General features: G+C 41.3%; 1 protein-coding gene across 1 annotated transcript; it reads right to left on the bottom strand.

Moving 5' to 3' along the window:
* ube3c (ubiquitin protein ligase E3C) lies at positions 1-26,414 on the bottom strand. The gene is made up of 24 exons (XM_044015678.1): positions 26,295-26,414; positions 25,607-25,705; positions 25,442-25,495; positions 24,533-24,607; positions 23,989-24,135; positions 23,779-23,894; positions 23,513-23,670; positions 23,011-23,164; positions 21,783-22,003; positions 21,453-21,604; positions 20,593-20,780; positions 17,711-17,797; positions 17,407-17,564; positions 16,108-16,334; positions 13,655-13,759; positions 13,336-13,423; positions 11,405-11,502; positions 10,629-10,761; positions 9,215-9,462; positions 6,224-6,436; positions 3,974-4,162; positions 3,819-3,885; positions 3,554-3,684; positions 1-1,138 (listed from the first exon to the last, which is right to left on the bottom strand). Exons 2-24 carry the CDS (start codon positions 25,670-25,672, stop codon positions 968-970), a joined length of 3,246 nt encoding a protein of 1,081 aa, XP_043871613.1. The 5' UTR covers positions 25,673-25,705; positions 26,295-26,414; the 3' UTR covers positions 1-967.

Raw genomic sequence — 26,414 nt, 5'->3', positions numbered from 1 at the left:
TGCAAAAAGAAACGCGGGTTTATTCAATTTCATACACCCTTTTTTTTCTTCACCCTTTTTGATACACCAATCATTTGTAAGCCGACTCTCTCTGTCGTTTCCCCCCTAAAACAAACTCTCAGGCACTGACCAAGGGAGGATTGTTCACTTTAGCAAGCGTGTGAGAAAACATGAGGCCTCCACTCACACTCACACACACACACACACACAGGAAAGAAAAAGAAAACCTGTACAAATACAGAATAAATGAAAAATACAAGAGTAGTTGTAAACATGTACATATTCACAAATCCTAGACATATAATACTTAGCAGTAAAATAAGCCATTTGCACTCTATTGGCATGTGCACACTGACGGTGTTGCTCGTCAGACATGACAGTTGATGCCATTAAAAGTGAGATATCACAAAAACGTCTATGTGGGAAAACACAGGTTGGCTACACACAAAAGCTCTTCCGCAGCCCTTTGGTCTCACCCACATGAGTCCCGCAGCCTGTTTCTCCTTCTGTTGTTCTATTGCCTTTTTTTGAAAATATGACGCCACTCAAATCTTTGGTGAAAAATAACTGTCCGTTCAATGTTGGAGATTAAACATGAGAGAGCAGCTGCTACTGTCAATTTTATTTCAGCGCTGTAATATTTCCGTAGAGTTGAGCCGGATCACTTCACGCGAAGTGTTCTCACACACGATTAAACATTTAAATTACTTAAAAGCAAGAAGGATTTTTTTTTTTTTTTAATTTTAAAAAAAGGCTTCCTCATCCTTGCACCCCCTTTCTTTTCAGTCTCTCAGCGATCATTCGCTCTCTCTCTCTCTCGCACACACACACACAGACACAGACACACAGTAAATCAGGCAGGTCAGTGCATCATTTACTTTCCTTCTTTTGTCTTTCAGTCCCACAACTTTTTTTTCTTTTTTTTGAGTCCATTGATGCAGGGGAGGGAAGGAAGACTCCGTCCTCCTCAGCTCAGCTCAAACCCGGCAGAGGACTCGATGGCGTACAGCAGCTTGTTCCTCATGAGCTGCTCGTCGCAGAACTCTGGGAGCTTGAGCAGGTTCATGCAGGTGCTGGCGGTGGGCAGACGCTCCAGGTCGGCGCCGCCGTTGTGGATGCAGAAGGCCGGGTAAAGTTCCTGTGTTCATAAATGTAAGACGCACGGGACAACAACTGGCTGTGAGTGGAGATTCAAACTCAACAAGGTAGCTCCAGGTGCAGGACTTTGCTCCACCTTTTCTTTCACATTGAACAGAAAACAGTTGCCTGTTCTTAGCAGAACAATCGATACACAGTACGATCGTCTAGTCCAGCCTTGATCCAGGCCGTTGTTTGCACTTAAAAATACATGAGCAAAAGTTCAAATCTAAAGTGAGCAGACAGACATTGAAGTGCCCTTTCTATATCTGACTCACATCACAAGTTATACACCTGCAATAACAGCTACATTCTCCACAAGATTAGCATTTTTTTAACCTCTGTTTGTGTTTTCACACTGATTTAACTCCCATAATTATAGAAAAAAATCTAGTTTATTGCATCACTGGCATTTTTAGACCTTTATATGCAGGATTTAAGGATGAATTGACATTTTTAAAAGGAAAATAATTCATTTTGACAGTCAGATTTAAGGCGCCCAGCTCAAAGGAAAGATTTAACGAGGCGTTTGAAGACATCAGGAAAAACTACACCGCGAGTCGGCTCGTGTCAGCGATAATCACGGTGTCCAAAAGCAATCTCCAATGAAGTAATAAATGTCAAATTCCACACGTGTCCAAAAAGAGACATTAAGCGCTTAGCTATTACAACGGAAGGATACATTTAGGAAATACTGGCCCACAGTTCGACCCTTAGATGAGACATTGAAGGAATGGTCATTTCATGTTGTCTATCTAGCAATTTTTTTTTTTTTAAATCAAGCCTCCGTGTGATGAGGCCACCTCATCTGCAGACTGTGACACGGACCGTTTCCATCACGAGTCGGGGGCCGAGGAATGAGCTGCTCCCGGCCTGATTTCATCCAGCTATTTAAAGTTAGCGTTTACGGTTCAGTGGCAATACTCGCCCGATTAAATGGCTCTTTGGGGGCTTAGCCGTAATGACCCCATTTTTCTGACAATTACCGTATTAAACTATCGTTGCTTATTGAGAAAGTGTCATTAGCGTGGCTATCATTTTGAGGGGGAAAAAAAAGAGAAGAGTTTCCATCATCTTTTTTAAATGCTTCTCCTGACAGAGCTATTTCTCCTCTAATGAATCCTAGACCGTTTCACGACAGCTAATTAAGGCTTAGCTGGCTCAGGCTACGGCCCGGGTCAAGGGCCACTCCCCCTACGAATTACTGCCCCTTTCTGGCCCGGGAGAAGGGATGGGGGGGGGGCATCCACACATGGGCCAAAGTCAAATTGATTAAATGTGGAGAGAAGACAACTCTTAAACCTCTGGAGGAGGGAATGAAAGGGATTTTAGGGAGCGTCTTGTTCCATCACTTTACCGTGCAACACTATTTTAGATTTTCTTAACTAATGACAGTCATAAAAAGTACTAAAACCAATCATATGATAATTACAGCTCCCAGTGAGACGAAGTAAGACATAAAAACTCTTTAATGGTCTTGAGCAACACTTTCTGCCCCCCTCCTTTCTCCCATCTCGGACTACTTAAGTGTCCCACAAATCATGTCAGGAAAATGTGAAATGGTTTCCAATAAGTGTGGAAAATCATTTCAGAAATAGAAGGGCATAACGCAGCACTGCTCCAAGACGCGCGCGAGGATAGTTTCCTCGCGGCGCTCTGACAAAAGTTCAAAGGTTCAAGCTGCTATCTGGTTAGTTTTGAATGGCAATATTTGTCCAGCCAGGAACTCTGACCAAGCCCACACACACACGGAGCTGCAGAAGGAGCTCTTCAGCAGAGAAAGGTCATGAACTATAAAACAACAGTGGACGTGGAGATAAGGCTTCGCAGAGCTGGCCCCGTCTTATCGGTGCCTAATTGGAAAATGATTGTTTTGAGGGCTCTTATCCGTCTAAGTATTTTCATTACAAGCACATTAGGAACGCCCTTCAGTTGGGTTTGGAAAGCATTGAGATATTAAAGGATATAAGTAGTAGACAATTCATTCCCTTGTGGAAAAATACATAAATTCTGCTGATACACCCACATCCTCACTGTCCCAGTGTTTTTGAACCAGTTTAGTTTTTTTGTTTGATAACTCTGGGGCTACATTTTTAGTCTGGACCGGCAAAAACAAAGGCCTTTGAAATCAGTGATGTAGTTACTGATATTCACTTCCTGATTCTGGTTCTTATCAGCCACGACTCACTATGAACGAAAAGCTCTGCTCACACTTTCTTTACGTTTTCACTTCTCCTCATCCTTGGTCCTGTAAAAGAAACTCCTGCTTTGACTTTTCTTAGTTTCCATTGTTGTAAAAACTAAAACTAGAATAAGCTTCGCGGTTGTATGAAACGTTCATGTGGTCACAAATTGTTGTTTTTCTTATCTAAAACCACCATTTTCACTACCGTTAACTAGTTTAGTAAAAGCTCACCTTGAAGCCCAGCAGTGGGGGTCTGGAGCAGCTGGTGACAAACTTCAGCAGCTTGCGCTTTTCGTCGTCTGTGAAGCTATCGACCACCTCCCAGAAGGTCTGGATGACGGGATGAGTGGCCGAGTACCCGCCTGAAGGAGTTGATGATGATGATGATGATGGAGAAAATGATGGTATTTAACCCACACTCATAATACATTAACTTTATTATCAGTCTCTGAACCGATGATCTCACATGTGATTGTTTAATAGAAGTGGCTCTTACCTGAGTAGTTTGTGAACCTTTTCAGGTCATCGAGGCTAATTGGCACGTGAGCACCGGATATCAGCACCTATTAATAAAAGCACAAACATTTTTGAGATTGTTATGACACATCTGTGCTCCGTGTTCATGTGCAGTTCTCGTCGTGAGCAGATTACCTGGATCTCCTGCTGGTCAAACATGCGCAGCCACTCCAGGTTGACCACATTGGCCAGACCCTGTCTGAACGCCAGGCAGTGAGGTCTGATCTGCTTGTTCAGTCTGTAGTCGGCCACCAGGTGGATGTAGGCTATTCGGTTTGCAGTGGTCACAGGAATGTCTTTGCCTCCGAGCTTCAGTTCCACCACCTAAATTAAAAAAAAACAAACAAACATAAAAAAGTGGCTCTCGTTAAGATGTGTGTATATATATATATATATATATATATATATTTATATATATATATATATATATATATATAATTTTATTTTTTTTAAACACATGATTTATTCTCCAATCTGTTGTTGAGTAATATTATTGTCAGATAGCGATATTGGAAGTCACCGCGGCGGCCTGAGTTGCCAGATGGACAACAAACAATCACAAGTGCTTTAATTGTGGCAGGTGCATTTCATTTAATTGCAAAAGCACTCTGATTAAAGGTAAGTGTGTGTGTGTGTGAGTTAAAGTGCATTTCAGTGTTTCTAAATATAGCACGTACCATGAACAGCTGGTCCAATACAATTTGGCCCCAGGTTCTCTTTTCATTAGCTTTAAAGCAGTTAGCACTTGATAGGATGTGCTCACCTCTGTTCATAAAGTCGGGAGTATGATGACTTCATAGCAGTCAAGGTGGGGCAAAATTTAATGTCCGGCTTCTTTTTCCCGCCAGTACCGTTTTTTCCAGCGTTTAGCGAACGTGATCGCGTGTTTTCAAAGCAACATTAAGGAGCTTACGGAGGAGGGAGAAAAAGGCCATTGGCAGCAAACATGGCAGCATTATATAACTTAGCATTGTGACGTGTCGGGAAACACACACTGGTTTAAAGCTCTTAGAACATTATATTAGGCTGAATGAAAACAAAGTGGATACAAAACCAAGCTGTAGCTAAATTTAAAAAAATTAGATTTGTGTGCCTGTCAACAGGCGAGTTTTCCCAAGTTTTGGCAAATGTTATCACACACCGGAAGTGTTTGGCATGACAGCCAAAACTCACCTTGTTAACCGTTTTCACCTTTTATCAAATTAGATACTATCCACAACTACAGACACTGACGTTAATCTGGCGTATGTATAATTTAAAAATGTTTTCAATTGAATAACTAGTGAAATAAGAGGCTAAATGGGCTCCCGTATGGCTTATTATGGTGAATATGAGTGGTTTAAAATGTTATTTTATGGTGATGTGGGGTTCATTGAAAGGATCATGGTCATTATTCAAACATGGTGTGATAATGTGAAGACGTTAAAATTATTCAGTTCTTTTTTATAACAAAGATTGTTCCTCAGCCCAAGACTTCACATGACTCATATTTAACAGGATATTTATTAAGCAACAACACAAACTAGTGACAAAAATGTGACAATAGATGTTAAACAGCGACTGTCTGGCGCAGTCTCAACAAAAACTGATTGATAAGCTTCACAAAGGCAGCAATATTGCATTAGATTATATGATAATATACTGTGTAATCTCCATAAGGGGTCCCTTTTATTCTGTCCATGCTGCATGACCACATGCGCCAATTTGTAATCATTTTCTGCTTTTTTTTTTCTCCCCCATAGTGGATTCTGATTATGTGCTAATGTAAGAGAATTACAGTCGTTATCTTGTTTACTTTGGCTATCTCTCGAGGGCAAATGTGGGGCAGACTGCTCACGGGTATGTGCCTAATCTTTCGCAAATTGTTTTCCCCTATCGTGTTTGCGATAGCTCATTGCGAGCAGGAAGCCTACTACTATTGTAACTCGGCCATTTCAGGTGTTGTTTGAGAAGAGCTAATAAGACGCGTTAAGGCCCTGAGCAAACAGGGGGTCTCTGGGTAGAGTGCCGGTCTAGGCCCCGGTGATTCAGTGTGATGGCAGCAGCTCATCTCCGCAGCCTTGAGCTTTGGAGAGGACGTGCTTAAGAGCAGCTAGTTGCTTCTGTCAGGCGTGTTGTGAGACAATTTCTGGGGAAGGGCAGGTGGAATGGTCAACAGAGCTGCTGTGTTCCTTGCCCTGCAGCGGAGCTTAAGGCAACAGTGGCAACGTGCTTTATCTCTCACAGAGCTGAAGAGTGGTACATCATGGAGAAAATGAATTATTAACGCAACAAAGAGGAACCCAAACAGGAGGAAAGAAAGGTGGTAGGAGAGAAACAGACTTGGGTGGAAAGATGGAAAGAACATGATGACATGTGGATGAATTAACAGATTTCATCTGTTACCTGAGCCTCTCCAAGATCATTGTTGACCACGGTGAAGTTGAGGCCAAGCTCCTCCACGTCACCCTCGTAGCTTTTGAGGAAGAGAAGGTTGCGGTACATCTCTGGGTCCAGGGAGGCCAAGTGGTGTATGTCCACATCTGCACTGGTTCCCAGAAGCTTAGACAGAAAGAAGCTGGCAAAGGGCAACTCCACCAACATGTTCTCATACAGCGCCTGTGTAAACATCAGCCAAAATAAATGAGAAAAGGCTTTAAACATAGCACATTGTGGTCTGCATCAAATACATACACAAAGATCTGATTACAACAGAAAATCACATTAGCATCCTGCTCTTATACCAAAGGGAATATGCTCAAAATATGAAGAGATGAGACTGTAAATCTCGTCGGATCACAGTGACTGAGAGCAAAACACAGGACACAATCTATTTCAAACACACGCGCTTCCCTTTCCCCTACCTCAAACTTTATAAATGCCAATTCTCACCTTGACCTTAAGTGCCATTAAGAACCACAGCCGGGCAGGTGACTCATAAAACCCAAAGCTAATGTACTGGAATAGTCCGAAAAAGAGCCTGTTGGAGGCATTAAAATATACAGGTCTTTATAAATGATAGCACTAAAAACCCTGACCGCATCAGCTAAATGGATTATAAATCTAGCGGATTTCCATAATGCATGCATCTTAAACACACACGTGCACATAAATCACGGCTATTTTCTAAACACAGGTTAATTGCACAACTTCAAACATTGTCTATTTTTTATGCAAAATAATCCACTTAGTATTTCTCTCGTGGCCGGAGCTCGTTACAGACCATATGTGCGGTGTGGCCCCTTGAAACCTATCAATAACACTTGTGCCGGGAAGAGGCAGCAATAAGTATATGGAAAAAAACTGTAGCCTTATTTTTTCAATGCCACTTACTTTATTTATGGGTGTTTATTGCCAGAAATTGTGCCAAAATGACTTGGGCTGGAAAGAATTAATTATTATGGCCCGGGCCTTTTAATATAAGTGAGTGCAGTGGCAACGCAATTAATACAGATCGCGGCACCATCAGGTGGAATAAATGCCAGCAACATTGCAGGTGCATTCTGTTAGCTGCCAAATAAATTCCTTAATTTACAGCATTAAGAATCAATAAAATTATAATGCCTTTCAAACACATCTCTATCAATCAGAGGTGCCAACCTCACACACCTCTAAAGGCGACCATCAGACGCTGGAGAGTAGTGAGGAGAGTCTGAGCAGATGTGGGGGTGTTTAAAAAGGGAGGAAGACGAAACTTTCCTCACCCCTAATAGTTTACTGAGTGGTGAGGCCAATGCTGATGAGGTTGGAGGTTTTCAACCAATGAGAGCGAAATGACGCACAAAGAGAGCCTCCCACAGGTCACAGAATACATAATGAGTCATTTGGTTTTGACAAAATGACATCAGTAAACACTCCCGTCGCAATTAAATTAACCTTTTTGTCTTCAGGCTGCGAGGTTTGAACCACAGAAGCAAAGCATCCTGTTTTCATGTTCCTCCATTTGTGGCTTAAATCTTTCGGCACGCCAGCGGGGCGGACAAGTGAGGAAGAAGGATGATGACTGGCCCCTATTCTGATGTTCAATCCCATTTCAGTGAGTACCCCAGACAAGCCACTCCTGCCTGTAATACATCACCTCCACAACAATGGCACGCCTCGGACATTAATTAACAGTATTAATCTCCTGTGTCCTTTGAGCTGCAATGTGCACTGTGCACATTGCAGCAGTGATGCAATCCTCAATCTATATAAACGCTTGCCTTTTATCCAGGCAGTAACGGCACTAAACAAATATCAATACACCTCACAAATGGCCACTCAAATGTCCATTTTTATGGAGAAAGAGGAACTTAAGATAGGGTTAATTGAAAGTCAAATTCAAATTAATTTCCCCCCCCACCTAATTGCCTGAACCATTAGCTATTGAGAGCACAATGTTGTGGGAGTGGGGGTAGAGATCTTGTAGCTGCTGATGGATCATTTCTCACTTACACAGAATACAGAGAGGAAAAAGGAGAAGAAGAAGGAGCAGAGGAGGAGGAGGAGTTCCAATTTAACATTTTACAAGTAGACTGGATTATTTTAAACCGAGCAAGAGTTAAGAGATCTGGATGTTCTTGACTGTAAAACAGATCAAAACGCTATTACCACATGCTTTGAGTGCTTATTTATGTCCTGTCTGCGCAGGTCCACTGATTTAGTGCCAGACAAATGCAATCACTACACAAACAAGGGGTAGGAATCATCGGCTAATGGAAGCCCTAATTGAGAGGCGACCGCTTGTCATGAGGTAATTCTTCTCCAGGTTGAGATGATAGCACTCCCCCGGCCATGAGGAAGGCATCTTGATAAACAATCACTACCACATGCATTAAGGATGATTTAGAAACATTAGGCTCAAATAAATAGTGCCAATCCGAGGGAAGGAAGGGACGGGGAAAAACAATGCTGTCAACAGATTATGCACCGAGGTGATTAACAAAGTTAAGGCTTGCAGGAGTTCCAACTCCAACTCAAAAATCTTCTTAAAAACAAACAATGGCAATATCTCTTAACATTGTCAGCTGCTAGAGCAAATACTGGAACAACCTCTAAATTTGAATTAGCAGCAAGCACAGTCTCAACACCGACTATGACGAGGATTTTATTAATTGATTATTAGCTGTTTTTCTTCCTAAATGTGAATATTTTGTGGTTTATTTGCTCCATATAACAAAGAAATCAATAAAATGTTGGTTTGTCGACAAAACAACACACAAGACAACAAATTATTTCCAGGTTTGGTAAACACCAATCAACGCTTTATGACGTACTCGATTAATCAAGAAAACAAAATTATCGTTAGTTGCAGCCTTAGACTGATGTTAGTTAACACCTTCATCAATACTTACATACCTCCTTGTTTTATATGAGGACAAGAAAATATCAGACATCAGACTTTAATAAAATGCTCACCTTCCCAAGGATCCTGCCTAGGAAGTAGTAGTGTCGTGTGAAGGAGTCTCCGACCAGCATTTCTGCAGCGGGGTTGGGGTACAGGAGGCCCTCGTTGGTCGTCTTGAAGAATCCCTGATTTGGATTGAAGCCCGACTTGAGGAGCTCGTTGAGGAACTCCCGAAAGATGCCTCCGCCATCGATGCCTGCCTCGTCTAAACCGTGAGCATTGAGCAGATGGACCCTAATCCTTTTCTTCAGGTCCGGTTCTAAGATGAGGATACAGAGAACAAGGAGGAATTTAAGTAAAAAGACACAAATCCATCAATATTCATGATAAAAGTAATGTGTGATTATGTTTTTACTTTGCAAGACAATTTTATTTTTTCCACGGATACTTTACTGTGGGTGACGCTTCAGCTGTTAGAGACGACATAAAATACCAATTAATGTCAGAAATCCTAATTTACTGCTCACTCCAGAGTTACAGTAAGTATTTAATGTCCAAAATGCTATAACGCCGCACATCCTTATGTTTTGAGGGTATTTCTCCAGCACACTAATGGAGATTTGAATGCAGATACTTCAATGCCAGGACTTGTAACTGTGTTACGCTGCAGTGCCCAAAGCAGTAAAGGTTACTCGTGTGATACTTTTCTGATCAATCTCAAGATTATACTGTTTACTAGTTAAATTTTCAACTTGGTCCTATACATTTTTAAGATTCACTTCTAATGTCTCAGTTGTAGTTGGCCATTTCAGTATTTGCTGAAGGATTATTATCATCATCAAGCGTACAAATCTAAAAACTGACCCTATTTTCCTGTAAACAAAGAATAATGTTGCATAAAATGACAAAATACTGTGGGTGCTTGATTCTACTATAGATCACATTGTTTTCCCCCAAACACGCATGTTGTGCAAGAAAGCAATTTTTTGACCTCAGAATATTCAAATCAAATTCCATGAAAGGTCATCTTTCAGAATAATTAATGTATAGTGATAAATCAAGGCAGCTATAACTTATAGACACATAAATGATATAGATCATGTCTTCAGTCGCAGGTCTCGTACTACTCTTTTTAATCAGATTGCCCCCACTGAAGTGCCCTTTCAAATTCAAACACAAAAGAGGTGACTTAAAATAATTGATTCTGCTTTTATGTGATCCATTATAATAATCAGAACCACAATTACACTTTACCGAAATTCAGCACAAGGAGAGAGCGAGCCTTCCTCTTTAATGCAAACTGGAACCTTGATCCTCAATGTTAAAATTTTATAGACCATAACAAGAGTTTCAGTGACGGTGTCAACATTAACTGCACTGCATTTCCTCTCCCCTTGTGCTCATCGCGTTGAAGATGAATGTGGAAAGTGAAACGGCCACGACAGACAATAATATGCGCCACTCGTACACGTCTAAAGCCCGTACCATTTTCAGGAGAGAGTTTATCGTAAGCGTCTTCATAGATGTAGTTGCGTCTGATGGTGACATTGATGCCATCGGGGAACGGCCCGTCGCCCTGCACGTCCCGTTTGTCAGCATAGATTAACTTCTGGAAGATCTGCAAGACAGACGTAACACATGCAAGGTCAGTGTCAAATTCTAAACTTTAACAAGTGTCTTTATGTATGTACTTAAATGTAATCATGTTATATCTCCTGGTTTGTAGTTTCTGATAAATAATGAGGAAGGGAAAAGTGCAATTTATTAACATTTCCTGTTCACTATTACACAGACGCTCCAAGATCAAGTGCACGTGTTCAGTTTCAACTCTTTCACACATTACTTTAATCAACTACTACTTTGGTAATCGACTAAAATAGTTTGAGTGTTTTTATCAATAATTAAAACAAGCTTTCTGATTTTTCAGCTCTTGAAATATAAATATTTTCTGGTTCACTTGCTCCATACAACAAAGAAATCATTCAAACTGAATAATTGAATAAAGAAGACATCTGAGAACATCATTTCCAGAATTGTAAAATTTTTAGGACCAAACAAGAAGAAAATAATCGGCAGACTAATCAGTCATTAAAATAATCGTCAGTTGCATCACATCATTATATTCTACAGAGCAACTTTAAAAAATATTATCGCAAAAAAATTCAATTCCACATGCAATCATCAGATCTTCTAACGACAATCCTAACACTATACAAAGGTTGTTTTATTTTCATAGTTTATGGGGGAGAGCGGTGCAGCACCTTGACTCGCTCCTCAAAGGGGACCACGAACGGGAGTTCTGTGAGGATGGCGAGGTGTCTCTCCTCGGACACGGACAGCTGTGCAGGCTCTAAGCCGACTGTAGAAACACAGACACACACAACATATAACACATTTAAGAGGAAAAAGCTGAAATACGAAAAGAGCAACAAGACACAAATCTCTGATCAGTAGGTCACAGGGCCAGTTTGGGGAGTGCGAAAATTAACATGTTCAATCATTTTCTCCTCCCTCAACCTAAAACAACACGTGACAGCCAAATTTAACTTGTGTACCTAATTTTACAAAATACTGTATTTTGCTAGATTAACCAATAAAGTCTCTGAACTATCATTTTACCCCTGCAAAATGATCTTAAAACCCCTGAGTGAAGTTGGGTTCATGACTCTAAAAAATTCAATTTACAATGATCTGAAAGAATATTCTATGATATTTGCATGTATTCTTCACCTTTTATTGTCATCTCTTCATGCAGTGGAAATAACTTGCAGAGAAGTAGAAAAAGGCAAACTGAGAACAATCAGGACAGGATTTGCCAAGTATGTTTTTCCGTTTTGTGTCATCACCGTCATTTATGGACATTTATTTCTTCTGAAATACTAAATAAATAAGTGGACAAGACCGAGCCTGGCAGAGAGTTAGACGAGATAACGGAAAGTTCATCTGATGATATACAGTAGGTCCTCTAACAGAATCATTAACAGCATTCACACAGCCTAGTTTAGTAGTAAGGACTGCACTATTTAGAGGGCTGCCATTAAAGACATTTCCATTATTCACCCTTTTAATTAACCCACCAGTGAGCTGCACATCCACCTGCTGGGCCTTATCCATTAAGCTGATGTTTGTTTTGTATTAAACTCAGGCTTTAAGGCTATTTAGCCCACAAAAATGCCACAATGGCCAAACTGCTCTTCATCTTCCTCACTTTGCGTCGACCGCAGCTCAATTATTCTGCCCAATTAGTCAATCTGATCTGCATTTTCCCATCAGGTTTCCATCTTTGCGGAGAAATATGGCCTCGGAGTGGTCAATATGTTGCTCATTCATCAGCCACAGGCCTGTCCATTTAAGGAAATGAGAAAAGGCCAGACAAACACATGGACCAGATGTGGCCGAGTTCATCAGGTACTTTCACACTAATTGAATTTACCCCCATACAGCCTGCGAGTGGCATTAGGTAGATCATACACACATTTTTATCAGCTGTTTTCACACCATACTTCACAGAAACCTGGGATGGCTGAAAGTGAGCCTGATGAAACCCTGCCTGCATCTTTGTATTTCCTCTGAGTGCCTAATTGAGTGGATGAAGGGAAAATGTGGTAATACATTATGCTGTTCCTGTGAAGCAAAGAATTTCATAACAAATAAAAAAAAAAAAAAACTTTTCTCTCATTTCTTCCCTCATCGACCACAGATAAAAAATAGAGAAGTGACTTTTTCCTTAGTGCACTTCATCTCAGAGCTCTATAGAACATGCAGAGCAAACACGGAGAAGGTGACTTTGGACAGCAATTAGGATGATTTTCTGGGCAATGTATCAAGCTGACACAAGCATTACACATATCTAAATTTGAATCCATTGCCAGTGGAGTAGCTCTGTGATGATGGGGTTCTTTAAGTAGAGCATTGTGAATAACAGGCGTCTCGAGAGTTGTTCAGGCGGATGAGAAACAACGACGAGACAGGTTTAGGTTTGTAAGGGTAAGATAACTAAAACACCCAGGGTTCAGGGTGTACCCCACACGTGTCAGCCGTGACTGGCTCCAGCTCCTCCGCGACCCTCATGTGGAGGATAAAGCGGTAGATCAATGATGAATAACAAAAGAAAAAAAAAATCTGCTTTCCTTGGACCATCCATTTTCATAAGTGTTGCTTATTATTGGAATGACAAAAAAACATTAATTACCATCGAGTGTTGACTGAAGTGGCCCGATCCGACCCATCCTTCTCGTTCTCCAAACATGTCTTGCAGAGGGAACATACAGTTGTGTGACCTGAATATGAAAAAGATCAATCAGTTCAGCTGATCAAAACAACCTGAAAGAGGCTTGTTTAAATACATCTATTGTATAAACTTAAACTTTGTGTGGCCCTGTTCAGCTGCCATATATTATTTAGTTATTTTTAAAAGGCATTAATACTTAAATAAATGAGAGATACAAATCTCTGCTGTTTAAAATGTCATATCATGGCATACACAAACCGCTGTGATGGAAGTAAAGTACCTTATCAGCACGGATGTTGACCTCAGCAGAGAGCCAGTGGCCTGCCGGACAGAAAGGTCGTCTAATGTCGCGAGCTTTCACCATCTTCACCAAGTTAGTGATGACCTGGGTCGTAGATCAAACGCACAGACAGGCGCACACATACACACATTAACATCGCCCACCATGTTAAGACAGAAAAAAACATAAGTACATTTCAGAGTACAGAGGACGAGATTGACGAAGAGGTACGTTGTTTTAGAGGGGGGGAAAAATGCAATTTGAGACTTCAGCCATTAGTGCGCCATTTATGGGGAGTATAAAAGAAAAACGACCTGCCCCGTCCCTCAATGTCCAAGCCTGTTAATTACTAGCAAGGTCTGCTGACATCAGCCTTCAGAACAGAGAACTCAACACAGCTGCAGTGGTTTCACAGTACTGCACTGAAAAAAAAGAAGAAGCCCGGCTTTCACCTCGCCTGCAGCAGGCTCGTGGTTACGACCGTATTTCACTCTGATGTAATGTCGTCACTTTGGAATGTGCACAGGTGTCCTCCGACATACAGGAATCTGTTTTCTAACGGGCTCAGTTTTAATGTACTGAATGAGAAAAATGGACAGAAATTTTAAGATAAATACACCATTTTTCTTCATTGTTTCAGTTGGAGATCCAGGATCAGAACTGAAAACTCAGAAATGTCCTTTGCAGACTTTAATATACAGGTTTACAAAACAAGTCAAATATGGGTTCAGAATAATAAACCATGATACAATAAAAGGCACGAGTAGATTCTTGGATTCTTCTACGTCCAACGCACTCCTTCAAAAAAGCAATGTAAACAAAGCCCAGAAAGAGTTCTATAAAACAGGTCTGCTGTTGCTATGACTCGTCGCCGTCAGTCAGCCGCTGAAACCCTTGCGTGAGCCAATGCCTGCCAATTCATTAAGGAGACCTTTATGTTTGCCATAACAGTTACAGCCACTCAATTTCCATATAATACTCCGGCTAGATTATTTCAATCGAAATTCTCTTTTCCAAAGCACGTCATTTTCATAGAGTGACAATCCATCTCGGCCAATCACCGCGAAGCAACCGAGAGTGCGCAATAACGTCAAGTGCAAAATGCTGTAAAAGTCGCATGTCGATGGGTTTGGAGGAGGCCTACCCCCTGACTCTGGGAATGAATAAGCATTCCTTAATTAGCCCATCGGGTTAAGTGCAAGCCTTAATGGGCCTTTCCCAAACTCCTGCGTGACATCGTTCTCCAAACATGGCCAAGAAGAAAGTTCCATTAGCAATATTAATACAAGCTTAGTTGATCATTTTCATTCAATTAACTTCTTTCAATTAAATAGATAGCTCGACAATGGAGGTGATAAAAGATGGGGAGGGACGGCTGATGACACGAACCAAACATTAGCGTGTTAGGGGTCAGCAGCGTTAAACGGACTGTAAATCCCGCCGTTCAATTTGGAAAATGCATTTCCCCCGCTTCCCACTTCTTTAATGGGTCGTTTTAGCTGACAAGAGGCCTTTGAACAGATCTTTTATGAAAAATACCGACATGCTCTTTGCGTATTTGCCACCTTTCGCAGAGCACCAGTGTTCACGTTTAAATCCTTCTGTCAAAGACTAACAGCCAAGAACGAAGTCGCTTAATTACCATTTCCCTGACAGAGACTGGAGGAGAGGAGAAAGGAGGAAGGGAGAAAGGGGATGTGGAATGAGAAATAGAGCCGAGGAGAACGAAGTTAATGCCGTCTTCTGCCTCATTTCCTCTCGGTAAATAACCAGTGGATGACCTGCATGGCAGCGCTCCACCGTGTCTTTGCCCAGTCATGCGTACATGCTTTATTTCCACTAACACAGGCAAGCATTAGGCCACTCTGCTTGAATGCACAGACAGAATACACAACGGTTAAGCCCAATGTTAATGTGTGAGAGATCATGTTTTAAGCTCTTGGCAAAGAAGTCTTTAGGTTAAATTTCACCTCATTTATGACTTGACTTGCACGTGGGATAATTATTCCAGGTGATTTATTCAAAGATGACACCTTCACTGATAACATATGAGCTGTGGTGCTACAGGTGGATTAGAAGAGTGACATTTTGGGAACAATTTGATTGTTGATACAGTTCTGGACTATATTTACACTACAGCACTTGACTTAAACTTAAAGTTGAATTGAAGTACTGTATAGTGTACACAGGTGAAACAGGTTTCATGTACCGTAATTAAGATGAATTGCCACGCTGACAGGAAACATTTGGTGTTTCATGAAAGCTTGTTGTCAGTTGAGTTAGATTAAGATAATTTTACTTTGTGACCAAGGTCAAGCTGTTTATTATAGTTGTGTGTTATGTTGCAGAGTCTGCAAAAAAGTTTAAGTGTCAATTGCACAGTGAACACATGAAAAGGTTAAAAGAGTGCATTCGGCCATAAAATTTAGATGACTAAACACATACAAACTTACCTTGAAGAGCTGCACCCAGCGTTTCTGCTCGGCCTGGATTCGCTGCTGCACCTCAGTGTTTGTCTTGACCCCCACGCTGCGGAAGGCAGCCATGTACTCCTCTCTGTGCTCAGTTTTGGTCTCAGGATAGGCCAGCTTGATGATTCCCAGACAGGCATCTCTCAGGCAGCGGGACAACGTGACCAGCTCTAACAGTGTGAAGGGCATCATGGAGGACTGTGTCTGACCTGTGGAGGAGAAGGTATTCATCGTATCTTATGGATATTGATTGGCACATTTGCATGGTGCCACAATAGAATTCAACTCATCAACTGACAACACAGTACTTTGCAGAGATGGAGGATTCAAATATGATAACCATTGGAGATGATGGCTGACATACACAGTAGCCTAGTCCAGTGATACAATATGGCTGTGATTCTGTTGAGCTATATAACATGGAATTTCCCTGTGACTTCGGCTCAGACCGTTTTGGATATAGAAAATTTTGGCTAAGCTGAAGAGTCTTAATTAAAAACCCTGATGTGCCTAAAATCATAACTGACAAAAGTTCATAAGGGAAGTTAACCTAGACGAAACAGAGATATATTCAAAAACAGATAAAGTTGTCACTCAGTTGCCTTAAAATTAGTTAATTCAGGGTTTTCTCTAAACCAGGTCACAATGTTTTTCCATGTATTGTGTGCATGAAATAAAAAAAAACTTTCTGGGACATTATGGTCTGAGTTTTTCTGTTCTGCCACTGGGGATTTTTTTCCTTGAGAGTGTGTGTATAACAGAGGTGATCTTTATGTACAGGATTCTGACCTCATTTTTCCAACAAAAAATGCGATGTATTGTCCTTTTATTCATCTCCCTACTCTCTTACTCAAACACATAGGCAGCTGATTTGTCTGCCCCTCCTCTACACGCACAGCATGTACCGCCTCTATCAAACACTAGCATGAAAAAAAAGTTAAGTAGATGGCATTAACATGCAGGCACCTTTTTCTATTGGTGAACCCAGGCACAGCCCAGTAAGAACATCTCCCTCCCCGTTGCCTGATGATAAACAGCGAAGCACCATCGCATTTTGTGTGTCTGCACAGGTGCGTGCCATGGGGGTGGGGGGCAGTATACTCACATGCTTCCTTGCCATCAATGTTGCCCTCATACTTTAAAGGAATATGCTCCTTTACTTCTACACATCAAAATGGGTTTTACAATATCACCCTAGTACCAAACACCCAAACAATAATGATGATCTATAACATTGATACAGAACATTAGGGAGTTTTCAATTTTTTCTATTTCAATTACCTTCCAATTCATGTCCAAAAAACTCGCTGTCATGCACGGAGATAAGTGAGTGGCTGAAGAGCGAGCTGAAGAGATAGAAAAGGGGAATGATGCGGTTCGAGTCCTCGAATAACATGGGAGAACCTCGGGAAATCAGCTGCAGCAGCGGCACCATGGAGCTGAGGGGGGCAAAAAGGAGAGAGCGGGGGAACTAATTACAAAGCACATACTGTATGTATATAAGGAGAGGCCAAAAATCTTTATACAATTACTCAGTTGGAGATCAAAAACACATTTGCCGATAATAAGGACTGCATTAGCTCACCCAGTGATCATTTTAGTTGTCATGGAAGTGATGAGGTGCCAGAGATGCCTCAGGAAACGTGCATTGAAAGCTAAACTGTACAGAAGTCTGCAGAGAACAAACACAGGGAAGACACACATTAAAGTCAAACATTTCACTCGGAGAGGAAAGCGAGTATGAGGAATCAGACGACACAATCAGCGTGTGGAACAGTAAAACGACTTTCCGCCAACCTGTCTGCTATGTTGGGACAGTTAACTTGGCCCCGTTAACCAGAGGACCCAAGTAAAAGAGGGGGGGGGCAAAAAAAATGACATCGTTACTCAACGTTTTGCTCATAGAATTTTCTTGGCCTTTCTCTCCCCTTTTATACCTCGTGAGGGCCGAAAAGAGATTAAATGAGCCATTAAGCTTTATTTAGGCGAGGCACCTTCCATTAGTAAACTAGTTGCTGGCGATGGTGCCCAGCGCGGGTCATAAACAGCCCTCCGGCTTCCTGCTGGAGGCCCATTTAAGTTAATGGCCAGGGAAGCAAGACAATGGAGGACGGAGGAGGAGGGGAAGACTGGTCCTCACTGTGACCCCGCAGCGCCAGCATGCTTCCACACTCACGGGGAATTACATGATAACACCGAGGAGGGCCCACATACCTCGCTATAGTCAATCTGCACTCAACGGGCAATGGCACCAAGGTGTGAAGCCGCTCTTTGTGTGTGTGTGTGTGTGTGTATTTGTGTATGCTCCTAAATTGCATGGCTTTTCACACAGAGGGTAAGTACAGGTGACAATAATGTGGTAAGTAAGCTAAAAGGTAAAATAAAGTAGCCCCCGCATATAATAGGCCCTTGTCTCAAGAGTGACAGTGCCGACACCTATACGGATGCTTGCCTTTAATAGGGCAGTGTCTCTTGTGTTCATGGTAGATGAGAAGGAGTAAAGGTCAACAGAAGAAAAGGAGTTAAGAGACAAAAAAAAGAGAAAGGACGGCAGGAATCTTGCATTTGCTGGACTTTGTCATCTCAATGTCAACACTCAAATTCCCATCCCAGCATTCAATCTACCAAAACCCTTTCAAAATTTCCCAAATGGAAATGAGCTCCAGGAGCGGCATGTCACAGGACCCTCAGTGCTGCTTGAAAAATGGTTGGAGCCGAGCGCACGCCATCTGTCAGTACAACAAGGCTCAGGAGAGAAGCGAGGAGTGGAGCTGTGGGCTCATAACAAGTGATGTGGGTGTTTGATTGAAATGGGAAACAAAGCACTAAATGCCAGCTGACATGCTGATTTACAGCCTGAAAGAACCCAAACCCCCATTTCAATCATGGAATGAACCACTAATAAACAAAGTCAAGACATCAAAAGGGGTTGCATGTGCATGTGCGTGTGTGTGTGTGTGTGTGTGTGTGTGTGTGTATAAAGCAGCCTGATGCATCACGGCTGGATCATTTCATTTTGCAGTAATGAAAGAATCTCCATTCAGCAGTGGAAAAAAAAAACATCCATGCTCTTGGGTCATATTTGATACAATGACTGAAGTGAGTTTCCACCTAAATACAAATTTGCTTTTCTTGTATTAACACGGCAAACGTCATGATCTCATAGCAGACACAAAAATCACAGCAAGTCTTCAAAAGTAAATGACGGACCAAAGCTCATCTGTGCTCACTTCTGTCACAGCACGCCCCGTTAGCAACAGGGTGCGACACCACTGAGACCTCACAATCAAAGTGAAATTACACCAAATATCCAACAATAAACAATTAAAGTCTAATTACAGCACACACACTAGAACAAATCTGGGTTGAGAGGATTTTTTTTATCTATCAAAGATACATTTTTGTTCTCAATCACTGTAAATCTTTTAATGTATCCTCTGAAAAAAAAAAAGGCAGAGTGCATTTTCATGAGAGGGATTTTACATATTTATTAAAGAGGCAGCGTGCAGGGCTGCTGGACAACTGGCCGGCCTTACTTTTTTTTTGCTGTAAGAGCAGTAAATCAAGGCCGGGATGCAATTTGCTCCCCTTAGCCTCTTGTAAAGCTATCCCGTCCACTTCTGCAGTGATTAATCTTTCTCAGTGAGCTAATTATTTTGTACAGATATCCAATAATGATGGAAGACGAAGGGCAGGATTTATGGTAAAAGCGAAAGGAAAGAGGAAGCAGTAAAAAATTAAAGGGAACGATGGGCTGGCGGGTTTGTGTGGGGGAATAAAATTTGCTGAAATTTGTCTACACTCTGATGACTACCTAACCATAAGACTTGCAGTGTGTCCCGTTTTAAATCACAATCTAGTTGTCATTGTTTGGGGGGCTTCAAAAGTGGGTGGGAAAACAAACCAGTAATGTTTTGTCGTAAGACACAGTTGCTAACATGACATGATCCTTTATACAGAAACAACCCCACCCACACATACAAATCAACTGGCTCCACTAATAATTAACTGGAGCAGGTTGACCATGCATGAAGCTCAGTCTGGATCACCTCCTGTCAGTCAATGCGGCATCCACCTCATCCCACCAACCCACACCACCTCTGACATCCTGGCCCTAATGTAATCAACCCGAGAATGGGTAATTGCCCTCATCCAGAACTGACAGCTTCCCTGACATCCCGGCTTCCTCTACCGGTTGTAAATGCCAGTGGGTGCGGACCACAGATAACTGCCTGCCTGCCGCATTTCACCGTTATTTACATTACTGCTTACAGCGCGGAAACACATAAAGACACAGTTTTCCTCTCAATCAGCTAGGTGTGTAAACAAGCTCTCTGTGGATGCAAGGCTGATCTCAACAAGATGTATAAAAAATGTTATGATATTGAATAAAAATGAGAAACGGGTTTAATTTGACATGCACGTTATATTTTAATTCACTGGGGGAGGGGGGTGTCACATTCGTACCTGACTTTCGGCACCATGAGGCGATGCTGCACCATGAGTGTGTGACAGATGGATGCCATCATTGTGAAAACCTCCTCGCTGGCTGAATCTCGCCACACCAGGTTCAGCAGGGCGTTCGTCTGGTGCTTGGTGTCCAGCTTGTGGACACACTCCTCCGTGATCAGCTGCACAGATATCCGGGTGTCATCCTGAAGGAAAAGGAAACACGTGTGTTAAAAAGACAGTAAGTAATGACAGGAGACAAAGAAAAATCTAACGTTTTTCATATTTGTATATTGAGTTAAAGCTGAGGTAGGAAAACATATTTTTAGCATTATTTGTGATTGGGGCCATGACACATAAAATTATGTGTAAGTCAGTTGCTTCAGTAAAGAGTTTCTTCTATGAGGTGTGTTTTTAACTCCACAGCTAAACAGAGAAAGAGTCTCCACACCATAATTTAACAACTATTTTTCTAGTGATCCTGCCTATCCTACCTTTAATACTTACTCCGTATTTTTGTAAATTGATTCAAAACCATCTATTTTACTGAGATTCAATAAAATTATCTGAAAAATTGTATCTTGTTTTTATCCATTTTATTTTAAAGGGATATTATATGACATGCATACTCAAGTTCAAATGTAAATGTGCACAAGATTTAACCAAGCAGTTCCAACCACACTGTACTTAACCAAAACACTCTAAGAACATATCTGCTGATAACAACATTTATTAACCATTGTTAATGGTTAAACATTAAACAAAACACATAATAATGAATTTCCAATTAATACAATGGGGTAAAAAACAAACCGTTTTCTCATCCTGGAACCGCTTTATGTGTGCTGTACTTATGTGTCCACATTAATGGATTGTACCTGCATGGGTGGTGGATGGATGCCAGCATCATCCTCGTCCTCAGAGTCGCTGTTCACCTCGGGCCGGCTGCCGCTCTCTGACACTGGCAGGAGTGGCAGCAGTGTCTGCAGTGCCCGGAGGTACAGCAGGAGACCCTCCTCTGATAGTGAGCCTACCAACAAACACTCATCTTCATTATCGTGCCAACAGCCACATCACTATAAGTAAGTGAGCCTCAGATGAGTCACATTTATGTTGTTGAACACAGTTTTACACCATATAGCGTCTATACAGAGAAGGTAGGGCACAGACTCTGGGATGAGTAAGACCCTCTTTATTGTGCCACCCACCTAAGCAGTTCTCTCCAGCAGAGAGGACAAAGTAAAACAGCCATGGTGCCTGGCTCTGTGCTGCTGAGGAGGAGCCAATGGTGGCCTGAAGGGAGCTGAGGAAGGCCTCGAACGGGAATGAGAGACGGAGGTCGGACAGCGCCGGAATAAAGAAGTGAAAGATCTGCTCGGTAAATGGCGCCGCAATGAACCCCTCAGTAAAGGCTGCAAATACAAACTGCCTACAAAGACAAAAGACAAGACATGCATTGAACAACACACTAAATGCAAACATGAAAATAAAAATGCTGTATGTTCATAAATACACTGACAGAATAGTTCGCTCCAACGTGACCCAGCATTTCTGTCTTCAGTGTGTGCCCCAACAATATAGTCTCTGCAAACAGAGCTGTTTTGTGTGACTCAGTCACACACATCTGGTGAGTCGAGTCAGATAATTAGCTGTTGGAGTCACTTGTGTACACAAGTTCCTCTCACTCCCGCCTTGCTTTTCTTCAAAGAAGAAAAGGAGTCTTCATGTTGTTTGTTATTAAGAATGTCTCACACTGAGGGCAAACAGCCTGATATTCTGCACTTTGGCGAGTGAGCAAGTCTAGGGGCATTTTATGGCTTGTTGTAAATTGGCCTCTGAAGCAATTACTGCTTCACCACTGACTGGAGGGGACAAAAAACTGCTGTGGTTTGTCTGATCAGTTTAATGGACAATTTAAGGAGAATTCCCTGGGCACAACCACTTTTCCTTCTTGCAAATGTTAAGTTTGCTTCTTACCAAACATGCAACTTTTTGGGAGCGTTGCAGCCAATGTGTATAAACAAACTGAGCAAATAAGTCATCACAAAAATAGCAATGCTGTACAGAACAGCACAAAGAACGAAGTAACTTGGTACCAAATCTGTTTTTTTTGCTGTGATTTCTCTCAGATTATCATAAACATCTTGCAGTCGAGGAATAACGGTGAGCAAATTCACCTCCAAATGCTTATTTTCTTACGCTGTCTTTAGAGTAATGAGATATTTAAAACAATAAGGTATGCGGCTAAATCATTTCGGAATTCACTAAATTCATGCTTAGTTACATTTGAGAAGTAAGCACAATCTACTTTTGGGCTTGAACTTAATGAACTTAACTTAATAATGGCCCATTTCTTTGAAACAATTTCCAATACATTATTAACAGTGCTGACACCATTTAGTTTAAACATGTACTCATTTTACACAACTGCTGTACCTTGCGCCTGTTGTGCAGGAGGAGTAGGTAAAGTGCAGTGGTTTGAGGATGTGCTCCAACAATGTGCTTGCCAGAGGGACAGAGGGAGAGTCGCTGTACTCTAGACTGGCCGGAAGTCTGTGATTCACCAGAATGTACAGCGACCTGTAGTATCCTGAATAGAAGAAAAAAGGAAAAGAAGCAGTTAATAAATAAGTAATCTAACAGAAAGGTATTCTGATTTCCTGACTAAATAAGCTAAATGACAAGCTTCCTGCACCAACAGTGGTGCCAATAATCAAACAAGGAGATGATGAACTGATGAATATGAATAAATATTAACTGTGCTGTTGAAAATTAGTAATACTTTCCAAAGTGCTCACACACTTCAGAACAAATGACACTGACACCCATTCAACAAATCTAAACACCCATTAATGTTTCACATTTTCAGTAGTAAGAAAAATCAATTTGTGCCTGTGTGATAGGAAACAGTGGGATAAGATTACATTCGTAAACATACCTTTCTGTACCATATAGTGCAAAATCTGCTCGAGTAATGAAGCTACATAATTAGGATCTGGAATAACAGGAAGATAGGTTCTCTCTGAAGAAAAGATTTCTAGCATCCGCATGGGAACCGACACATTTAAACTTTCATCCTTGCAGTTCTGAAGCAGTCTGGGAGACAAAAACAAGAATGAGTAACAGTAAGTAGTGAAAGTGTCTTTACACTGACAAATCTACCATCTAAAAATAGTAATCCATAAAACATTTTGAGGACAATACCTGCAGCAGAAGCCTAAGATCCTCTTGATCTGAAACATACATGTCTGCTTCTGTGGGCCCACCAACAACTTCACAAATTGATTGTTGTGTTTCACCAGATTCTGACACAACCATATCTTTCAAGACACAAAAGAGAAACAGGTATACATTTAGGTTTCTGGCTATATAACTGCATATGTAAAGCAAATCAATTACATTGCGAATCCTTACCAATCTATGTGCATCCACACTCTGTCTGTAAAAAAATATGAGTTGTCTTGATAGGAGGCAGAGAACGGGACCATCCAAGACAAGCTGAGCTCCACCTGTATGTGTCTGACTCACACATTCATCAAACCTGGCCCTCTGGGTAGCATACTGAAAGACAAGGGTGACATGTTGAACTAATTGGTAAACAGGGCAAAACATATGACAACCATGTGTTGAGAGATTTTGGTGCCAAAATGTTTTGTGAATCAAACATTGTATCTCTATTTTTATCTGAACCAAGACAATAATCAGTTCTTTAGATTCAAATATGAAAGATGTGCAGTCAATGTCAAATTGTTAAGGCTACTACACACACATACATTGAACCTGTGTCTATAAACAGGTGTTTTTCTTACACTCACTTGAGCATAAATTCAAGATCTTTTGTTTGACTCAAGACCATCTTACTACAGGTAATAATCCTATTCCATATGTGTTTATTGTCACCTGAAGGTGATGTATGGCGTCTTAAAAAGAAGACTTTATAATGATTCCGCAAACGCACCTGTCGCTTCAAGTCCTGGTAGCCGCGTATGTAGGACTGAATGATGATGGCATTCTTCAGACGTCTTCTTTCATCCTTGGTGAAAAAGAACACAACTTAAACGGCGGCATTTAAATATTTCAAACTTACTCTTAAGGGCTGCATGTGTTTTCTCTTAGTTTGGGTGTAAATTTGTACAACTAGTCTTATTTTCCACAAAGACAAAAATCTGAATCTCTCAATTAAGAACAAAAATAAAAGCATGCAATGAAATTAAAAGCCTGTCGTGGGCATTGTTAAGTACAACTGTTCACACTAAGCATTAATAAACGTTCTGGATGAGTTTCCCGTAACCACAAGTGATCTAATCTCAAGTCACTGTACAAAATGCAAACACTGTTTGAGGAGACAAGTCTGTCAGCACAGTTGTGTCCACTGACTATGTGTTTGTGTGTGCATCGATATGTGAGCATGTGCATTGGCAAAAGTGACAGATAGTAAACAAGTCAAGTGCAGATAAGCAACTTACTACTCACCCTGCTGTAATATGAATTCATATAACCAATATGAGAAAAGTCACTGTTAACATTGTTGTGCTGACTAAAAATAAATCAATGACGTGTGGGCACATGAAATTGTAAAAATACTGCTGAAGTGAAACTACAGCATGTTAGAGTTTGCCAACAGAGGAATTACTAATGCTTTCTGAGAACAGATTGCATGTTCAGGAACGTGGCCACATGCTTCCCCAAAACCACCTCTAAATGTGGCTTTTGAGATTGGATCACTTTCACTGCAGATTGTGTGCGTTCAGAGTTGAATTTAGAGCTGTCCACTTGTGACTGAATCACTCAGGACAGATAATAGCACCAAGTCTGAATGGGATCTAAGACTTGTTTAGGTAGAATAACACTGCACAAACTTAGTTACCTCTCTTTTTCTTCTTTCTTCTTGAGTGCGGTGAAGCAGAGATGCTTTCTCCTCCTGAAAAACAGCATTTAGAGAAAGAAACATGCTATACAATCAGTACTTACTGACTGAGATTTTGTTTCTCGCTCCATCTACCCAGTGAGAAATCTCAAGATACTGACTGACCTTTTTACTTGCTCCTCCAAGAGACACCTTGGGTCTTGTCTTGAACTCTCCCTCAAAGCTAAACATTGTTAGATTTTTCCCATTGACTGATTCAGATTTCTAGAAAAAGAGAAAGTGAAACAAGTTAAACAACATTATAAAAAGAAAAGACTCGTGACTTGGCTACTACCTATACGAGGTGAACATCGGCTAATATGTTATACAACGATTACATCACGTTGGCGTGCTTTTCCGATCATTTCTGAAGGGGCCAAATACAACAGACATAAACCGCAGCATGTGCTACTGTTTAACGATACGCCACATAATTCGATTGAGCTACTTTCACAGCTGACAGCTTCACTTTGGATACAATAGTTAGCTAACCGGTCAACTTAGCTAGCTAATGACTCAGCAGCTGTCTACATCTAAAAACAACGCGGTTTTATAAAATGCGACTCCAAACAACAATCGAGACACATCATTATAAAGCATTTATTAGTGACAAGTCACAGTTGTGACTCACATATTTATAAATAGCGTGGTTTTGTCGGCGTCTAGCACGGGGGCTAGTTAGCACAGCAGCGGAGCACACACACACATGCTGACTTTACGGGGTTGTCTTTCTACCCTATGTCCCTTTTGATATCGCTCACACTACAGGACACTCATCTGAGAATCGTGAACCAACAACCCGCGAATCCTTTACCTTTAACTCGTGAATTGAGGGGCGAAACGGAAACAATAACACAGAGGCAGTTTAGCTTAATCGAAACGTCAAGTCTTCTTTTCCTCCTCTATCCAAACATCAACACTTTGCAAAGGAAGA

This window comes from Solea senegalensis, unplaced genomic scaffold, assembly GCF_019176455.1.
Source record: "Solea senegalensis isolate Sse05_10M unplaced genomic scaffold, IFAPA_SoseM_1 scf7180000013756, whole genome shotgun sequence".
Taxonomy (NCBI): domain Eukaryota; kingdom Metazoa; phylum Chordata; class Actinopteri; order Pleuronectiformes; family Soleidae; genus Solea; species Solea senegalensis.
Note: the sequence above shows the minus strand (reverse complement) of the source record. Positions and strands in the feature narration are given on the sequence as shown.